General features: G+C 45.3%; 1 protein-coding gene across 1 annotated transcript in view; it reads right to left on the bottom strand.

The window, feature by feature from the left end:
* Positions 1–20,315, bottom strand: part of LOC143808244 (vomeronasal type-2 receptor 1-like) — a 327,061-nt gene that overhangs the window by 76,186 nt on the left and 230,560 nt on the right. Inside the window, exon 4 of the mRNA XM_077290698.1 lies at positions 14,372–14,596. Within this exon, the coding sequence (XP_077146813.1) occupies positions 14,372–14,596 (225 nt within the window). The remainder of the gene's footprint in view (positions 1–14,371; positions 14,597–20,315) is intronic.

The following is a 20,315-nucleotide window of genomic DNA, read 5'->3' on the forward strand; positions in this document are numbered from 1 at the left end:
CTTCCTCCCGCTTGAGAGCAGCAGTTGCAGCACACGCCCTCCTGGACAGGACTACTGACATCAGTGGAAAAAAACATTGGAAATCCTGGCTCTGCATGACATCTCAGCAATCCTCAACCAAACCCAGCCAAACCATCTCTCCGCCTCCAGGCATCTTCGCCTCCAGTGCTCTCTACTCCTGCCCGACAATGTCACAATCTCCAGATGCACAGTCCTCAACCCGTCCACTCTACTCCCACTCCCAAGGGGGGATACAGATATGGACCCTCAGATAAAAAGTCTGATCAAAATCTGCATGATACCTTCGGCAGGGATCTGAATTTGCTCCGGACGGATGACCATGATTGCTTCAGCATCATGCAACAGGAAACAGCAGGACTATCCAAGGTAGTAGAAGAGCCACTGACCAACCCAGAGTTGATCCTCTATGTGGATGGCTCCAGATTTGCAGATGATGAAGGAAGATTAAACACGGGATGTGCAGTGACCAGCAATCAAGAGATCCTGTGGTCCAGAAGTCTGCCGCCCAGTCTGTCAGCCCAGGAAGCAGAACTGATAGCGCTGATGAAGGCCTACCAGATGGCAGAAGACAAGACTGAGAAAATGTATACCGATTCAAGGTACTTGCATGGCATAGCACACGACTTTGGACCCATCTGGGCTGCAGGGGACTTCATCACAGCAAGCGGAACAACCATGAAGCATCATGGAGCCATTAAGGACCTGCTGAACACACTTCAACTTCCAAAAATGGTGACAATACTAAAAGTCAAAGCGCATGGAAAACTGAACACAGTAGGGGCACGAGGCAACAACATGGCGGATATGGCAGCCAAAGAAGCAGTCAAGGGAAAACAATATGGAAAAGTGGAAGAGGTCGTAGAGCCGGACGGCTACTACAGGACGGCTGAAGACAGGAAACCTGACAAGATGACATCCTGGGATCTGCTCAAAAAAGCTGCAAGAGCAAGCCCCAAAGGACAAGAAGGAATGCTGGATGCAGAAGTGAGCAACACATGAAGAAGGAAGGGTATACTCAATGGACTACAAACCTTGTTTACCCCGAAGCATGTACCCTATGGTGGTCCAGTGGGCACATGGGCCCACACACAGATTAAAGACACAGATGAATGATCCGATTGGTGCTTACTGGTTTGCCCCAGAAATCTCCACCCTTACAGCCAAGTTCATAAACAGCTGTCTGACCTGTGGCCAATGCAACCCTGGAAGAATGGAGAAAGTTCCCATACACCATCTTGCCAGACCACTGTACCCCTTCCAGAGGATCCAGATAGACACATCCAAATTCCGCCAAGTGGAGGTTTCAAATATGCAATTGTGGCCGTGGACATGTTCTCAGGATGGCAGCCAGAAGCTTTCCCAGTGAAGAACCAGTCAGCAAAGACTACTGCAAAGAAGCTACTCTCAGAGACGAGATATGCAGCTATGGGGTCCCAGAAGTGATAGAGAGTGACCAGGGACCCACATTCACAGCAAACCTCACATGAGAGATCTAGTCAGCAGTAGGGTCAGACTTAGGCCTACACACTCCCAATCACACTACTCAGTGTTAGGCACACTCCCAGAGGCCCAGAAAAGCTGTTACCATATGAAATTTTGTTTGGGTCTAGTCCTAGGTTAGGGGTATCCTTTCCCTCAGCAGCTGATTATGCAATATGATACTTTGTCTGCTTATGTAAATTGAACTCACCAAGAAACTTGCTAACATCCATTCTCGAGTTTTTTCTCCATTCTCAGAACCAGATTCAGTGTCCGGTACGCACTCCTCAAAGCCAGGAGACTGGGTGTTGGTGAAAAAGTTTGTAAGGAGAACACCACTCGATCCCAGATTTGATGGTCCTGTTCAAGTGCTGCTGATGACACCAAACTCTGTGAAACTGGAGGGAAGACCCGCTTGGATCCACTCATCGCATTGCAAGAAAGCTCCCCTACCAGAAGATGACATCCAAGCCAGAATGATGTTGCGGCCTGACCGAAAAGATGACCTACCTGATAAAGACTACACATCGCTCACTACACATGCTATTGACTAAGAGACTGATTGCAACGAACCCCCGTTAGGGACAGATCTCCTGACCGCCCATTTGCGAAAAGTCTGTACGGAGTGGGGCACAGGCGTTAGGCTTGTGTCAGTTCGCCGACAGCACAAAAGAGTTGCAGCGCTTTGGGACAGGAGGCTAGGATTAGGGCAAGTGATATCTAAGGGGGGCTTGTGATAGAAATATATATATCATGTAGATCTCACTTGCATGTATACTCCTCTATAATCAAATATATACATTATAATCAATGGTTTAAAATGGCTGACACGAACTGATATAACCTAGACAGATCATAAAATGGCTGACATGAACTGATATAAGCCTGATATAACCCAGACAGATCATATGGGGTTTTCCATCCCAAAAAGCGGAATAGTGTCAGATGTATTAACTGCTGATCAAATGTCTCAACTCTGTCCTACATGCAGAGAGCTACATTTTACTTGCTTGGTCAGCAGTCATATGAGCATTAATCATAATATTCCATATATGTTTAGATAACCAATGACAGAGGAGCTAGACAATATGTTAATTAAATAACCACCCCTAACAACCCCTAACCACTCCTTTCTATCTGCTATCATAAAACTATGTATGTACAATAAAGTATCAGTATTGATGGAATGTTGTTCTGACACAATGGTGTTGCAGTCTCATTCCTTTGAGCGCTCAAAATACTCAGTCTAATTGGGAGCGGCTGCAGCACACACAGAGGGATAAATTTATCCAACCCAAATATTTCCATAACATAATATTTCCCTGGTGGTCTAGTGGTTAGGATTCGGCGCTCTCACCGCCGCGGCCCGGATAGCTCAGTCGGTAGAGCATCAGACTTTTTATCATTACATGTCATCTGCGTACAGGGCTATTTTTTCTTCATAGTTTCCATACCAAAACCTCTTTATGTCCTTATCCCTCCATATCGCCACCGCCAAGGGCTCAACAGTAATTGCAAACCGCAAAGACAAGGGGCACCCCTGCCGCGTTCCCCTATATAAAGGGAAATCCCCCGACAAGAGCCCATTTGACCGTACCTTAGCTCTCGGAGACGCATACATCAGCTGCACCCATCTTATAAATCTCTCCCCAAAACCCAGAGCCTTCATAACCTCCCACAAATATCGCCATTCCACACAATCAAACTCTTTAGCAGCTACTAAAGACACCACAACCCTCTGACCTATATTATCTGTCTTTACCTGCATATTGAGAAACAATTGTCTAAGATTACACGCTGTAGAACTACTGGGCATAAATCCCGATTGGTCCGGATGTATTAATGTCAATATCACCTTGTTAAGACAATTAGCCAACATCTTGGCCAGGATTTTGATATCTGTCTTGAATAAAGAGATTTGGAGATAAGAAGCAGGATCTTTACCCTGTTTTGGCAGCACAACAATTATCGCCTCACGCATGGAACGAGGCAACTCCCCCTCCACCAGACCAGCAGCATACACCTCCAACAAGGCAGGAAGCAATATCTCTTTATACTTTTTAAACACCTCCCCCGGGATCCCATCCACCCCTGAGGCTTTATCATTAGGCATAGAGACCAATGCGGCGTCAAGCTCCTCCAGATTAAATGGTTCCTCAAGAAGTCCCCGATTGGCTGCTGAGAGTCTGGGGAGCTGTACTTCTGTCAAGAAGCCATCCACCTCCTCCATCGTTGGCCATACCCATGATTTATAAAGATCCGAATAATACTCCGTCATCACCTCCAAAATTGGTTTGCAACCAGTGTGCTCCTTCCCATCCCTTCCCTTTAAAGCGACTATATGGGTGGAGTCTCTCTGTGCCGCCACTATTCTAGAAAGGAGATGGCTCGCCCTGTCCCCTTCTTCAAAGTATTTAGCAGTTTAAAACATTCTCCTACATTAAGCCTTTTTCATTGCCATCTGACATACTCTATTCTGCGCAACCGACAATCTCCCCTGTACCTCTGGGGACTGATCGGTGATTAATGTCTCCTCAGCCTCCTACAACTCTCTTATCAACATCTGATCCTTCCTGCCTGTTTCTGCCTTGACTCGAGATGTCCCCATAATACAAAGCCCTCTGAAATAAGCCTTCATAGCCTCCCATACCATCAATACTGAAACCGAGCTCGCATTAATTTTAAAATATTCCTTAATGTCCCCCCATGTGTCCATCTAAGTCAATAAGGTGTAGCCAGAACGGATTCAGCCTCCACATACACCCCCTAGCAGGTGTATCTTCCACTCCCTCAAGTATCACACTCATGGGGGAATGGTCCGATATTGATCTAGCCATATACGTTGCTTCCCCAACAAGGCCCAACATCTGTGTATTGCCCAAGGCCAAATCTATTCTTGACAAGGAAGTGAAAGAGGATGAAAAACAGGAATATTTGTACACCCCAGGATGAGAAATCCTCCATAAATCATGCAGGGCAGTTTCCCTCAGGACAGCACCAAATGGTGTACAATTACCACCCGACTTCAACGGCTCTCGTCTCCCCCTATCCCAGTGTGAGTCCGGAATGTTGTTAAAGTCCCCTATTATCAAAAACAGTATCCCTGGTGTCTCCTCCATTATCTCCAGAACTCTGTGAAGCACCGTTCCACAATATGGTGGTGGAATATAAATTGAAACCAGCCACATCAGACATTCATACAATTTACAAAGTAAACATACGAATCTACCTGACTGATCTATAATCGCATTGTGATACACAAAAGGTACCCCAGCACAGATGAGAATGCTGACCCCCCTGGAATATGCTGAATATGTGGCATGGTACCGCACCTGTACCCATGTCTTAGCCAGAAAATGCATTTTCTCCTTTATCATATGAGCCTCCTGCAGACAGATCACTGACGGCTTGGCATCATTCAAAAATTTAAACACAGCTTGCCGCTTCACACCAGATGCCAAACCCCTGACATTCCAACTCACAATTCTCACTCTTTCCAACATTTTACCTCCTCAGTACATATTGTCCCACATTCTTTCATCCAGTTGCAGCCGAAGCCACAACCACAGTAACCATGGTGATGCACATTATACAAAAATTTCCCCAGCCCCACCCCCCTCCCCCCCAAACAACAGAAAAACATTCCCAACAAATCCCCATCCCATGCTTTCATCCCCTCCTAACACAGAGGGGAGAGCGCACTTTATGCGGAACAGTCTGTTAACCACGTCCAACAGTCCCAAACAATTGGGACTCTCCTATGACTTGTGGATTGCAGCCTATTTAAATTTCAAAAACTCAAATTTTCCCCCAAAAAAACAGAAAAAACTCGAGATCCAACAAGGGCCTGTCCCCACCTCAAAAAAACACAAAAAGGGGGGAAAAAAGAGCCAATGGATCCCTTCAAAAAAGGGCAATAAGTAGTGTTGAGCATTCCGATGCTGCAAGTATCGGGTATCGGCCGATACTTGCTGTATCGGAATTCCGATACCGGGATTCCGATACTCTTGTGGTATCGGGTATCGGGTATCGGAACAACATTTTATTTTAATTCTCTCTTTTACACATTTTAACATTGTTAAAATGTGTAAAAGAGAGAATTAAAATAAAAAATATCGCTATACTCACCTGTCCGACGCAGCCGGGACCTCAGCGCAGGAACCGGCAGCGTTGTTTGTTTAAAATTCCCGCTTTTACATGGTTACGCGAACTCCCGGCTTGTGATTGGTCAGGGCGCCCATGTTGCCGGGCCGCGGACCAATCACAGCAAGCCGTGACGAAAATACGTCACGGCTTGCTGTGATTGGTCCGCGTCCCGGCAACATGGCCGCCATTAACCAATCACAAGCCGTGACGTCACGGGAGGCTGGACTTGCGCGCTTTTGAAAAAGCGCGCGTGTCCAGCCTCCAGTGACGTCCCGGCTTATGATTGGTTGCGCCGCGATCAACCAATCACAAGCCGGGAGGCTGGACACGCGCGCAATTTTAAAATGCGCGCTTGTCCTGCCTCCCGTGACGTCACGGCTTGTGATTGGTTAATGGCGGCCATGTTGCCGGGCCGCGGACCAATCACAGCAAGCCGTGACGTATTTTCGTCACGGCTTGCTGTGATTGGTCCGCGTCCCGGCAACATGGCGCCGTGACCAATCATAAGCCGGGACGTCACTGGAGGCTGGACACGCGCGCTTTTTCAAAAGCGCGCAAGTCCAGCCTCCCGTGACGTCACGGCTTGTGATTGGTTAATGGCGGCCATGTTGCCGGGACGCGGACCAATCACAGCAAGCCGTGACGTATTTTCGTCACGGCTTGCTGTGATTGGTCCGCGGCCCGGCAACATGGGCGCCCTGACCAATCACAAGCCGGGAGTTCGCGTAACCATGTAAAAGCGGGAATTTTAAACAAACAACGCTGCCGGTTCCTGCGCTGAGGTCCCGGCTGCGTCGGAGAGGTAAAGTATAGCGATATTTTTTATTTTAATTCTTTCTTTTACACATTTATATGGTTCCCAGGGCCTGAAGGAGAGTTTCCTCTCCTTCAGACCCTGGGAACCATCAGGAATACCGTCCGATACTTGAGTCCCATTGACTTGTATTGGTATCGGGTATCGGTATCGGATTGGATCCGATACTTTGCCGGTATCGGCCGATACTTTCCGATACCGATACTTTCAAGTATCGGACGGTATCGCTCAACACTAGCAATAAGAGAAACAAGAATAAAAAAGAACAGTTCTATCATCCCGCTGATTCTTTTAATTTTGCTTGAAGCAAATGTTGCTCGTTGCTGTTCAGCCTTCCGAGTGCTTCCTTATCCTTTGTGAAGAAGTGCACTTTCCCTTCAGCGACCACTCTCAATTTGGACGGGTATAGCATTGAGTAAGTGATGCCAATCTCCCTCAGCCTCTTCGTGATGTTGCCAAACTTTGCTCTTTGCTTCTGCACCTCTATGGAGAAGTCCGGAAACAGCCATTTATCTGCAAATTCAGGTTCTCTCTGGCATGTCTGAGAATGGCGTCTGTGTCACGGTATTGCAGGACCTTGACTAGCACTTGTCTAGGAGGACGCCCAGCGGGAGGGGATCCGTAGGGACGCGGTGTGCTCTTTCAATAGCGTATATCTGAGATAACTTGTCGGCTCCAATATGGTTTAGTAGCCATTTTTCAAAGAACTCCAACAGCGCCGCGCCTTCCGTCTTTCCAGGCACTCCAATCAGCCGCACATTATTGCGCCTGGACCTATTTTCAAGGTCATACGTTTTCGCTTGTATGGCAGAAATCGCAGAACTCATGCATTTTGTAGCCTTATCTGCTTTGGCAATATAGTCCTCAGCACTGCTAATGCATTTTTCCACCTCATCCATTCTTTCCTTAGTCACATGCATTGAATGTTGCAGTTTGGACAAGTCTGCCTGCAGGACCCCCAACTGCGCAGCCACATTGGTGATAGTAGCATGACTGTGAAGGACCACCTTAAACACATCCTTCAGAGTGGGCTCCTCAGGAATTTGCAGTCCACTGATGCATATTGCAGTGCCCTTCATGGTTCCCCCACTCTCCTCCTCCTCCTCCTCTTGCACACCAGTTCGGCCCCTGCCATCACTGTCTTCTCCCTCCTCCTCCCCAGCTCCTCCATATCTCTATGCCCTACCGGCTTATCTTTCACCTTGCCTGTCACCGCCGGGCTCCAGATCTCCTCCGTCTGTCAGGCGAAGCGTCGCAGCCTGGCTGCTGCGTCTGCTCCCCTGGAATCCTCCCCCACCTTCACCGCCTCCTCTAGCCGCATTTCCTCTTGGCCGGCGCCATCTTGTGTCTTTCTCTCCTGCTCCCCCGCAGTTTTCCTGGAGCTCCTTCTGCCGGTCATTGCCCCGCAGGCACACAGATCCGCAGGCACCACACCGGTCACAGGTTCCCCTGATAATTTCAGGTACCTGGCCCTGATTTTACAGGCTGCAATCCTGCATATAACTAATACTGAGCGGGAGCTCCTTCCGAAGATGATCGCTCACATCGCGTTCCGGCCACGCCCCTCCCTCAAAGTTTTGTATAGCCTCACAGATATCAGATATCCATGCCCACTCATCGGTAGTTATATATGGAGGCTGACCAGAATACCTATAGACATGTTGTAGCAAGTGGTCACTTCACACACTGGTCTGTGAGCTGGCACTTGCAAGAACTGCTGTAGCACTGCCCGTCTGTAACTGACTTGCTGAAATGGCTACAAACATGGCATACCTTCACAAGTAGCTCAGACAGGTCTGGTTAGGTTTTCAGAAACCACTGAACCACTAAGTTGAGCGCTTGGACCAGGCGTAGTATGTGTGAGAGGTTGCCAAGCATCAGAGCCATCACCAGGTTACAGCCATTATAACACGCGACAACGCTTTGTTGTGGGTTTAGCTGCGAGAGCCACAGCTCTGTCTGGTCTTATACCTTTACACAACTCTGCAGTGGTGTGCTGTTTGTTTTGTCAGCCTGTTGCTGCTTCACCGAGCTAGTGCTTCCAGCTTGTGACTGATAGGGACTTCCATTCGGAGGTGGAGGATGAGGCCCTCCAAAATGTAAGGACCACCTGCTGCCCCCTCCAAAATTTTTGCTTGAGGACGGCCTGATGGCCCTCTAAAATTTATCAGTAAGGGCCGCCTGATGGCTCTCAAAAATGTTTGACTGAAGGTGAGGTGGAGGAAAGCCTAATGGAACTATGGCCTGCAATCCTCGTCGTCGGTAGCACGTTTGCCGTCCCATGGTGATTCACTCCCAGCCTCCACAAGGTTCATTCAGTGTGCCATCAGGGAAATGTAGCATCTTTTGCCACAAGCACTTGTCCACGGATCGGTCCTTAAGCAAACCTTCCTAGTAACTGCATTGGTCTGGGAATCGGTGATGTTATGGGACACTTGCTGGTGTAAGGCGGAGACGGCACACTGGTAAAAATAGTGGCGGCTAGGGACCAAGTACCAAGGGATGGCCACGGCCATGAGGCCTCAGTGTCCACACACCTAAACGTCAACATTTCCAGGCTAAACAGTATCGCAATATGCCCATTTAGTGTTTAGGACTGTGGGTTGGTGGCTGGGTTTTTTCTTTTGCATACCAAGGCCTGCGGTAGAGACAGATGAATGCAGTGCTGGGCCAAAAAAGTTGACATGGTTGCTGATGGTGCTTGTGAATAAGTGCAGGGTAGGAGACATGCGTGTCAGCATCCTTGACAGGGTATCGGCAAGCAGTTAGCACAGTGGAAAGCCAGTGGTGTTGACCACAAACACTGATTGTGTACCCAGGTATTCAGCCCACATAGCTGAGTGATTTGATGACATGTGCCTGAGCATGCTGTTGGTGGTTAGGCTGGTAGTGGTCTGGCCCTTGCTCATCTTAGAATGACACTGCCTGCAAATGGCTGTTCTTTTATCAGCAACAATTTCTTTAAATATGTGCCAGACACAGGAACACCCGACCCTTGGCTTGAGAACTTGCCGAATGTGAATATTCATTGTAACAGTTGCCTGCCTTCTCCTTCAGGCTACCCCATGGCCTCTGCCTGCTTGTTGCAGTGCTCCAGATCCCTCCCACTCTACGCTGCTGTGCTCACTGTGTATGGCTCCTTCCCATGTTGGGTCAGTTACTTCATCTTCCACCACCTCGTCTTCCACTTCCACCATCTCTTCCTGCTGACTTGTTGACATAACAACATCACCTGTTGACAACTGTGTCTCATCATCATCTACCTCTTGGGACACTAATGGCCGTTCCCCACTGTCATCTTCTTCTGACTTTGGTTGCTCAAATATTTCGGCATCACTACGCATGATCTCCTAATGTATCTGTTGAAACGTGCAGGGTGAGAGGCCAGAATCAACAAATGGAAAAAAAAAAAGCTCCTTCGAGTGTCCGATTGTGGGATCACTTGTCTCCTGGGACTCCATGGTGTGAGGAAGGAGGATGAGGGTGAGGATTATGTGGTCCAGACTCCTGGCTAGTGAGACTGGAACGTGTGGAAGAAAGGGTGATGCTGGGAAACAGACTATAAGCATTATCTGCCATCCAACTTACCACCTGTTTGCACTGTTCTAGCTTCAAGAGTGGTGTCCCGTGCCCCTATGCAAAGTGGAACAGGAAGCTGGATCTCATGGATGGCTGCCTTTGTTGTGCTCCCACCTGCAAACTGTATGGTGTTTTTTTTTAATATAAAATATGTAGCCCTGAACATTAATTTAGGGCCGCCGGCTGGCCCTCCAAAATTTTTGCATGAGGGCCATTTGCTGGCCTCAAAAAATTATGAATGAAGGCTACCTGATGGACCTCCAAAATTTCTGACTGAGGAATGCCTGATGGCTTTCCAAAATGTTTGAGTGAGGGCCGTCTGATGGCCCTTCAAAATTTATGACTGATGGCCTTCCAAAATGTATAACTGGGGCTGCCTGATGGTCCTCCAAAATTTATGAGTGAGGGCAGCCTGACGGCCCTCCAAAAATTTTGAGTGAGGACTACATGGTAACCCTGTTGATATGGTGTAGGAGAAGGAGGACAAGAAAAGTAATAAATCATGAACCATATAACCTTTTTGACGTGAGAAGGGATGCATGGAAATATACCAGAAGAAAAAAAATGAATTGCCTTTATGTTAAGTTATGCTTAAGTTATGCTTAGAGAAGTATTTGCCAATCCAAGCTTTGTCCATTTTGAGATCATTCAGCCTGTCAGCATTTTCAGTTAACAGGCGGATGCACCTGTCAGTTATTATGCCCCCCGCGACACTAAATACCCATGGAATCAGCTTAAGCATAGAGGGATCAGTGAATGCGGCCTGTAAGACTCCGAATTGGCTCCAGTTTGTGGAGACTAAAATTATTAGTGAGAACCACTTAATAGCCCTCTAAAATGTATGACTGAGGGCCACCTGATAGCCCACCAAATTGTATTACTAAGGGTCACCTGATGACCCTCCAACATTTATGACTGATGGAACTCCAAAAAGTATGACTGAGGGCCACCTGATGGCCCTACAAAAATTTGGAGAAAGGGCCATATAATAAACCTGTTGCTATAGTTTAGGAGGACAAGAAAAAATAATAAACCACGAACCATACACCCTTTTTGGGGTGGGAAGAGGTGCATGGCAATACACCAGGAAAAAAAAGAAACTTTTCAATTGGCTTTATATTTCGCTGCTGCCATCTGCTACAGTTGAGAAGTCTGGCCTAATCCAAGTCTTACTAATTTTGAGAACAGTCAGCCTGCCAGCATTTTCAGTTCACAGGCCGATGTGCCTATCAGTTATTATGCCCCCAGCGGCAGTAAGAGCCCACGTTATCAACTTAAGCATGGAAGGAGCACTGAATGAGGCCTGAAAGAGTCTGTATCAACTCATAGTGAGAGCCACCTGATGGCCCTCCAAAATCTATGACTGAGCGTTGCCTGATGGCCCTCCAAAAATTTGGAGCGAGAGCCGCATGATATGGTTGATATGGTGTAGCAGGAGGAGGAGAAGGACAAGAAAAATAATAAATCATGAGCCATATACCCTTTTTGGGGTAAGAAGGGGTGCATGGGAATACAGCAGAAGAAAAAAAAATTGAATTGCCTTTATGTTGCGTTGCTGTTATCCAGTGGAGTTGAGAAGTCTTGGCCAATCTAGGCCTTGTTTATTTTGAGAACAGCACTTTCAGTTGACAGGCGGATGTGACTATTAGTTAATATGCCCCCAGTGGTACTAAAAAACAACTAAATCTACTTAAAGAGGTTGTCCACTACTTTTACAATGATTGGCTATCCTTAGGATAGGTCGTCAATGTCTGATTGAACGTGGTCTAACACTCGGCACCCCTGCCGTCAGCTTTTATCGGTGTCGGCGAAAGCAGCCGCCGGCTGGAGGTACTTACTTGCAGAGCTGGCCGTCTACTTGTAGTGTCTAGGGCTTGGTACTGCACATCCACCTCCTATTCACATCAATATAAAAGTAGTGGACAACCTCTTAAGCAGTGATGGTGCAGTGACCGTGGTGTGCGAGCCTCAGATTTGCCTTAACTCCATGAAAAAAGATAGATGCATTCATTCAATGGGAAACATGACCAAATCCACTTTTTGTGTGAATAAATGGACAAAGGATATGTGGTGTTCTTTCCCCAGGATAGGTTGGAGAAGTTTCCCCCACATGGTTCATGAATTTTCATTGGCAAAGTTCCCAAGGAATAAAAAAAATGTTTTGAAACCCCTGCTTTAATCTATTTGAAGTCTAAGGCCTGCCGGATGCCCTGAGCTGGCTCAAGATGAACTGCCGCCCACCTTAGCTGTAACAAAACCGGAGTTGGCTGCCTGAAAGTCCTTATTGTTCCACTTGTACCCCTAGTAGTGGCCTCGAATCCAAGACTCCTTGCTGTTGGCCACAGAAGTCCAACTCCTTCTATATGTAAATGTTTTCTGAGGCTACTCTACATGTGTTTCAGGGTGTATTGGAGTGCCTCCTTCTAATGTTTGGAAGCCCTTGAACACAGTGCATATGCTTTACCAGTCTAGGAGTTCCACTGCTTCCAAATTGTGAAAAAAATGTTTTCTGAGGCCATCCTCAACGTGTATTCCATAGTGTAATGCAATCCCTCCTTTCAATTTTTTATAAGCCTTGCACTTACTATATAGGCTTTAACAGTCTAAGAGCCCTACTCCTTACAAATGGGAATTTTTTTTTTTACAAATCTCATGCACAAGATTCCTTATTCTTTATTTTTCCTTACTGAAATTGGAAAACTGCATTTTTGAAAGAAGGACCATATCAATTCTTTCAGTGTTTTTGCAGTGTTTTCTCACCATTTAAAGTCATGAGAAAGTACAAAAACGCTATGTGTGAACATAGACTCAGAAGTGGAGAAGATATACTTTTTGTTTCTCTTTTTTAATTGCCTTATATGCAAGTAATTATATTGGAAAGAATGTTTTCTAACCTTTTTGTGTAAAATGCACTTTATCTTCAGTTTGGTATGTTTTATTTTTAGTCCGTTATAGTGGCGTAATACTCTGACAACATTGTTCCCAGCAGTGAACTAGGAGTAAGAGATGCATCCAGGCATTTACTCCATGCTGCTCTCATTTCATTTCCGCGGTGTTTCCTTCCGTCTCAGCGACATCCTGAGAAGGTATGCCATAAAAATGAGTCGAGAACCAAAGCAGTATGACCTGCTTGTTATGAATAACGAACATTCAAGCATTTTAATCACTGTTGATAATATTTGCAAGAAAGTATGGTACAGTAAATTTACCTTAAGGTCTGATCATGCAATACTCCAATAAATACAGCTTAGACTCTAAAGGCTTTCATCTTGTTGAATTTTCATGTTAATAACATTACATTGAAAAAAGGACTGAAACGAATATGGCTTACTTGGAAGTGTTACCAGTAGCATTGGACGAATTTACTCAATTGAAATTTAACGCCATCTGAATATCCCTCAAAATGGTGGCCACCTACAGTCACCATTTTGATGAACAAACGAGGGCTGACAAAAGGTTAAAATCAAAATAACTTAATACTCGCCTCACCACTCACCATTCCTGGCACCCTCATTGCCTCCGGTGTCTTCTGTTGACCATCTATTCTTCAAGGCCTCTTCCTTCAGAATCATGTGCCGATATCTTCTCTCTAGAAAAGGACCTCTGGCTAGAACAAAGCTTAGAAGATCACCGCATGTTGTAACAAACAACGTGTCATGACCTCAGAGATGTCATCAAGGATGGAAGTCCTGTTATAGATTAAAGACACCAGCGCTCAGAGATCATGAGGCTTCGTAACGTTGTGGCGTCATATCTCACACTGACCTTCGAGGCCTGGTCAAGGTCAGAAATCTTGTTCTAGAGTTAAGACATCAGCATGCTTATGCAGAAAAAAGATGCCCTAAGGACTGGATTACCAGACAGCATGCAGCCGTGTCAGTGAAAGTGTCGGGACAGATAAGTGATGAGGTGAGTATTAGGTTTTTCCATTTATTTTTTACAAGTCAAGGTCATTTTGATCTATGCTCTGGGGTCTGGAGAGACCCCATAGAATAAAAGATAACATTTAATTCACAGAGAATAGCTTTTGCTGTGAATCCAATTTCACAGTAAAATTCATGCAATTTGGCAGATATCAATCTCACCAAATCTGTTCATCTCTAGTTACCAGTAGAAAGCACCTTCTTTCAGAAAGGAGAATGGCAGCTAAAGTTTGTAAACTCGCTTCTGAACAAACCATGAGACAAACACAGCACATCAGCAAAACATTTTACACCAACTGCCAATCATACTTTTTCTCATGACTGTATAAGCACCATTTTTTTATAATTACATTTTATACTTCAATGGTTCTGTAAAAATTACAATTAATGTTCTACATTTGGTACCTACCACTCCATATTGGGTGTTCCAGAATATTGTGCTGTTGTCTATTTTAAGTTCAAAATTTTCTCCTTTTAATTTATAAAATCCAATTTTTGTAAAAGATACACTGTTATTTGTATGCAACTGCCAGTTTAAGATGTCATAATATCCATCTACATCTCCTGATGGATCAAACTTGATGGATTCATTAGTGAAAACTGTAAATTTTGCATTCCTCAAATAGTACATAAGCTGTTGGAAAATATAAAGAAATCTTATTAACACATAAACAATAGAACATATTCATTGTGCATATCAATATGTTTTTTCCACCTTTCAAAATGTTATAGGGTCATTATTTAGAGGGGGTTTTGCAGATATACAGTATATGGCATATCTAGAAAGGCATTTTCTGGCAAAGTAAAGCTGACCATAAACATAGCTGATGGACGGACGATCGTCTGTGATAAGCATTCATTTGTTTTAATGGAAAGAGATGAGAATACTGTTGCCAAACATTTCGGCATAGCAGCTGGTCTCTTCTGAAAACAAAAGGATCTGGTGTTATATAATTCCAAATGCCCAATCCTTCTCCCTCCCAACATCAGTTGATGACACATCAGATGGTCAGCAAGTCCCACCTGAAAATCAACACTTTTGGTAGACTTTATCTAATGTGTTTCAAGGCCTAAAGCCTTTGGAGTAGAGGCTAACTATCAAAGATAGACATAATTTCAGGGCACCAATGATCCTATTATCCTCACTCCTGTGCTTAACCACCGTGCCCGCCCCTTGTTGACATTACCATTACAACATCCTTCAGGCTGGCCACCAAAGCCGAGCCTGTTCACCACCATGAGGTTTTACATCCTCTTTTAATGAAAATGAGTCCACCTTGACTACAACTTCCACCTGACTCCTAAACCATCACCAAAAGAGGCCATTTGACACCTTAAATGGACTCAACCGCCATCAACCATGCCTATTCAAGCCAAGCTATGTAAATACTGTGTAAATGTGTAACGAAATTTCAGAGCAACGACAGATTAATTTACACAATGGAACTCTTCCAAATTGTGATTCATATTTTGCTGTAGTTACCAAACTAACAGTCACTAAAAATCCTGTAATGGGGAATGTGGAAAGTAAACTATAATAAAGGGAGAGACCACAGTCTAAATACCTGTATAATGACTTCTGTCATGCCTCAAAAACTATTATGCTGCATGTTTTGTAGTCAGTTCTAAAAATCCACCAATTCACAGTTTTTGGTTCTAGAAACCACCATTATGTACAGTAGCTGTGCTGTACATTAATAATTTTTTAAACCCACTTACTACTAACGGAAAAGTGATGAGTATATGTAAAGAGAAAGATATTATAAAGAGAGTACTTAACCCCTTAACGACCGATACGCCTTTTAATGGCGGCCGCTAAGGGTACTTAAACCACAGCGCCGTTAATTAACGGCGCTGTGGAAAAAGTGAATAGCGCCCCCCAGAGTCGGATTTTCTCTGGGGTCTCGGTTACTGGGGGTAGCCGAGACCCCAGAGAACATGATTTAGGGGTTTTTTACCGACCCCCGAGTTGCGATCGCCGGTAATTAACCGTTTACCGGCGATCGCAAAAAAAAACGCGATTTCCCATTTAATTTCTCTGTCCTCCGATGTGATCGCACATCGGAGGACAGAGAAATGGGGTCCCCGATCCCCCCGATGGCCCCCCGATACTCACCTGTCTCCTCCGGTGCTCCTCGTGGCTCCCAATGGGCGCCGCCATCTTCTTCCGGCAAAAAAATGGCGGGCACATGCGCAGTGCGCCCGCCTGCCGGCACCCGGGAGATCATGATCGGGTAATTACCGGCGACCGCAAAAAAAAAAAAAAGAAGCGATGTGTAATTCTCTGTCCTCTGATGTGATCGCACATCAGAGGACAGAGAAATAGGGGGATTCAGGTACCCTATCATACTTACCGGTGTTCCTGGGTCCTCCTGCGTCCCCTCCTGCCCGCCGGCTTCTTCCTATGGAAAGAAAATGGCGGGCGCATGCGCAGTGCGCCCGCTCTCTGCTGCCATCTGCCAGCCGGCAGGAGAGAGGAGTTGGGGCTAAAATTAGGGTTAGGGTTAGGGTTAGGGCTAGGGTTAGGGTTAGGGCTAGTGTTAGGGTTAGGGGTTAAATTTAGGGTTAGGGTTGGGGCTAAATTTAGGGATAGGGTTGGGGCTAAATTTAGGGTTAGGGCTGGGGCTAAATTTAGGGTTAGGGCTACGGTTAGGGTTGGGGCTAAAGTTAGAACTAGAGTTAGAGTTGGGGCTAAAGTTAGGGTTAGGGTTGGGGCTAAAGTTATGACTAGGGTTGCGGCTAAAGTTAGGGTTAGAGTTGGGATTAGGGTTTGGATTAGGGTTGGCATTAGGGTTACATTTGGGATTAGGGTTAGGTTTGGGATTAGGGTTAAGGTTAGGGTTGGGATTAGGGGTGTATTGGGGTTAGGGTTAGGTTTGAGGTTAGGGTTGAGATTAGGATTAGGGGTCTGTTGGATTTAGGGTTCTGATTAGGGTTATGGTTGTTTTGGGGTTAGGGTTACGATTATCCTTAGGGTTGTGATTAGGATTATGGATCGGGTTGGCATTAGGGTTAGGCCTCTTTCACACTTCAGTCTTTTGGCATCAGTCTGAAACCGCCATTTTCGTCAAATAGCGGATCCGCAATTTTTTTTTGGCGGATCCGCAATTTTCCCATAGACATGCATTAGCGACGGATTGTGGCGGATGGTCGTCCGTTCCATCCGCCATGCGACGGATCCATCGAGATTTGGCAGACGTCATCTAGACATTGACGGCCATTGTAACGTTTTTTGTCTGCGCCGAAATGGCGGTTCGCGACGGATCCGTCGCGTTCGTCATTCCATAGAATGGCCGCCTATGGGCGACGGATCCGTCGTTACCGTCATTTCGGCGGATCCGTCGCCCCAATCTGCTTTTTCAATTGCACATGCTCCAAAAAGTCGATACTATTCCCAGACAACCCCCAAGTAACGGATCCGTCAAAAAAACGGATCCGTTAGAACCGTTTTCTCAACAATTGTGATGGATCCGTCGATCCGTACCTATTTCGGAGCTGACTGACGCCAAACAATTGAAGTGAGAAAGAAGCCTTAGGGGTGTGTTGGGGTTAGGGTTGGAGTTAGATTTGGGGGGTTTCCACTGTTTAGGTACATCAGGGGGTCTCTAAACGCCACAGCCAATTTTGCGCTCAAAAAGTCAAATGGTGCTCCCTCCCTTCCGATCTCTGCCGTGCACCCAAACAGTTGTTTACCCCCACATATTTTGGGGTCCAATTTCTTCTGTTACCCTTGTCAAAATAAAAACTTGGCGGCTAAATATCTTTTTTGTGGAAAAAAAATATTTTTTATTTTCACAACTCTGCATTATAAACGTCTGTGAAACACTTGGGCATTCAAAGTTCTCACCACACATCCAGATAAGTTCCTTGGGGGGTCTAGTTTCCAAAATGGGGTCATTTGTGGGGGGTTTCTACTGTTTAGGTACATCAGGGGCTCTGCAAACGCAACATAATGCCCGCAGACCATTCTATCAAAGTCTGCATTCCAAAACGGCACTCCTTCCCTTCCGAGCTCTGCCGTGCACCCAAACAGCGGTCCCCCCCACACAAGGGGTATCAGTGTACTCAGGACAAATTGGACAACAACTATTGGGGTCCAATTTCTCTTGTAACCTTGTGAAAATAAAAACTTGGGGGCTAAAATTCTTTTTTGTGGAAAAAAAAATATTTTTTATTTTCACGACTCTGCATTATAAACTTCTGTGAAGCAGTTGGGCATTCAAAGTTCTCACCACACATCTAGATAAGTTCCTTGGGGGGTCTAGTTTCCAAAATGGGGTTACTTGTGGGGGGTTTCTACTGTTTAGGTACATCGGGGGCTCTGCAAACGCTACATAATGCCTGCAGATTATTCTATCAAAGTCTGCATTCCAAAACGGCGCTCCTTCCCTTCCGAGCTCTGCCGTGCACCCAAACAGCGGTCCCCCCCACACAAGGGGTATCAGTGTACTCAGGACAAATTGGACAACAACTATTGGGGTCCAATTTCTCTTGTAACCTTGTGAAAATAAAAACTTGGGGGCTAAAAAATCTTTTTTGTGGAAAAAAAAATAATTTTTATTTTCACGACTCTGCATTATAAACTTCTGTGAAGCAGTTGGGCATTCAAAGTTCTCACCACACATCTAGATAAGTTCCTTGGGGGGTCTAGTTTCCAAAATGGGGTCACTTGTGGGGGTTTTCTACTGTTTAGGTACATCAGTGGCTCTGCAAACGCAACATAACGCCCGCATACCATTCTATCAAAGTCTGCATTCCAAAACGGCGCTCCTTCCCTTCTGAGCTCTGCCATGCGCCCAAACAGTGGTTTACCCCAACATATGGGGTATCAACCTACTCAGCATAAACTGCACAATGAATTTTGGGGTCCAATTTCTCCTTTTACCCTTGAGAAAATAAAAAATTGCAGACTAAAAAATCATTTTTGAGGAAAAAAAGGATTTTTTATTTTCACGGCTCTACTTTATAAATTTCTGTGAAGCACTTGGGGGTTTAAAGTGCTCACCACACATCTAGATAAGTTCCTTAAGGAGTCTAGTTTCCAAAATGGTGTCACTTGTGGGGGGATTCCACTGTTTAGGCACATCAGGGGCTCTCCAAATGCAACATGGCGTCCGATCTCAATTCCAGCCAATTCTACATCGAAAAAGTAAAACGGCACTTCTTCTCTTCCAAGCTCTGCAGTGCGCCCAAACAGTGGTTTACCCTCACATATGGGGTATCGATGTACTCAGGAGAAATTGCACAACAACTTTTGTGGTCTAATTTCTCCTGTTACCCTTGTGAAAATAAAAATTTTGGGGCAAAATATCATTTTTGTAGAAAAAATTGGATTTTTTATTTTCACGGCTCTACGTTATAAACTTCTGAGAAGCACCTGGGGGTTGAAAGTGCTCACCACACATCTAGTTAAGTTCCTTAAGGGATCTAGTTTCCAAAATGGGGTCACTTGTGGGGGGTTTCCACTGTTTAGGCACATCAGGGGCTCTCCAAACGCGACATGGCGTCCAATCTCAATTCCAGACAATTCTACATTGAAAAAGTAAAACTGCGCTCCTTCTCTTCCAAGCTCTGCGGTGCGTACAAACAGTGGTTTACCCCCACATATGGGTTATCAACATACTCAGGAGAAACTGCACAACAACTTCTGTGGTCTAATTTCTCCTGTTACCCTTGTGAAAATAAGAATTTGTGGGCGAAAATATCATTTTTGTGTAAACAAATGCAATTTTTTATTTTCACGGCTCTACTTTATAAACTTCTGTGAAGCACTTGGGGGCTCAAAGTGCTCACCACACATCTAGATAAGTTCCTTAAGGGGTCTAGTTTCCAAAATGGTGTCACTTGTGGGGGGTTTCCACTGATTAGGCACATCAGGGGCTCTCTAAACGTGACATGGCATCCGATCTCAATTCCAGCCAATTCTGCATTGAAAAAGTCAAACGGCGCTCCTTCTCTTCCAAGCTCTGCGGTGCGCCCAAACAATGGTTTACCCCCACATATGGGGTATCGGCGTATTCAGGAGAAATTGCACAGCAACATTTATGGTTACATTTCTGTTTTTACCCTTGTGAAAATAAAAAAAATGGTTCTGAAGTAAAATGTTTGCAAGAAAAAGTTAAATGTTCATTTTTGCCTTCCACATTGTTTCAGTTCCTGTGAAGCACGTAAAGGATTAATAAACTTCTTGAATGTGGTTTTGAGCACCTTGAGGGGTGCAGTTTTTAGAATGGTGTCACACTTAGTTATTTTCTATCATATAGACCCCTCAAAATGACTTCAAATGTGACGTGGTCCCTAAAAAAAAATGGTGTTATAAAAATGAGAAATTGCTGGTCAACTTTTAACCCTTA

The sequence above is a fragment of the Ranitomeya variabilis genome, chromosome 2 (assembly GCF_051348905.1).
Source record: "Ranitomeya variabilis isolate aRanVar5 chromosome 2, aRanVar5.hap1, whole genome shotgun sequence".
Classification (NCBI taxonomy): domain Eukaryota; kingdom Metazoa; phylum Chordata; class Amphibia; order Anura; family Dendrobatidae; genus Ranitomeya; species Ranitomeya variabilis.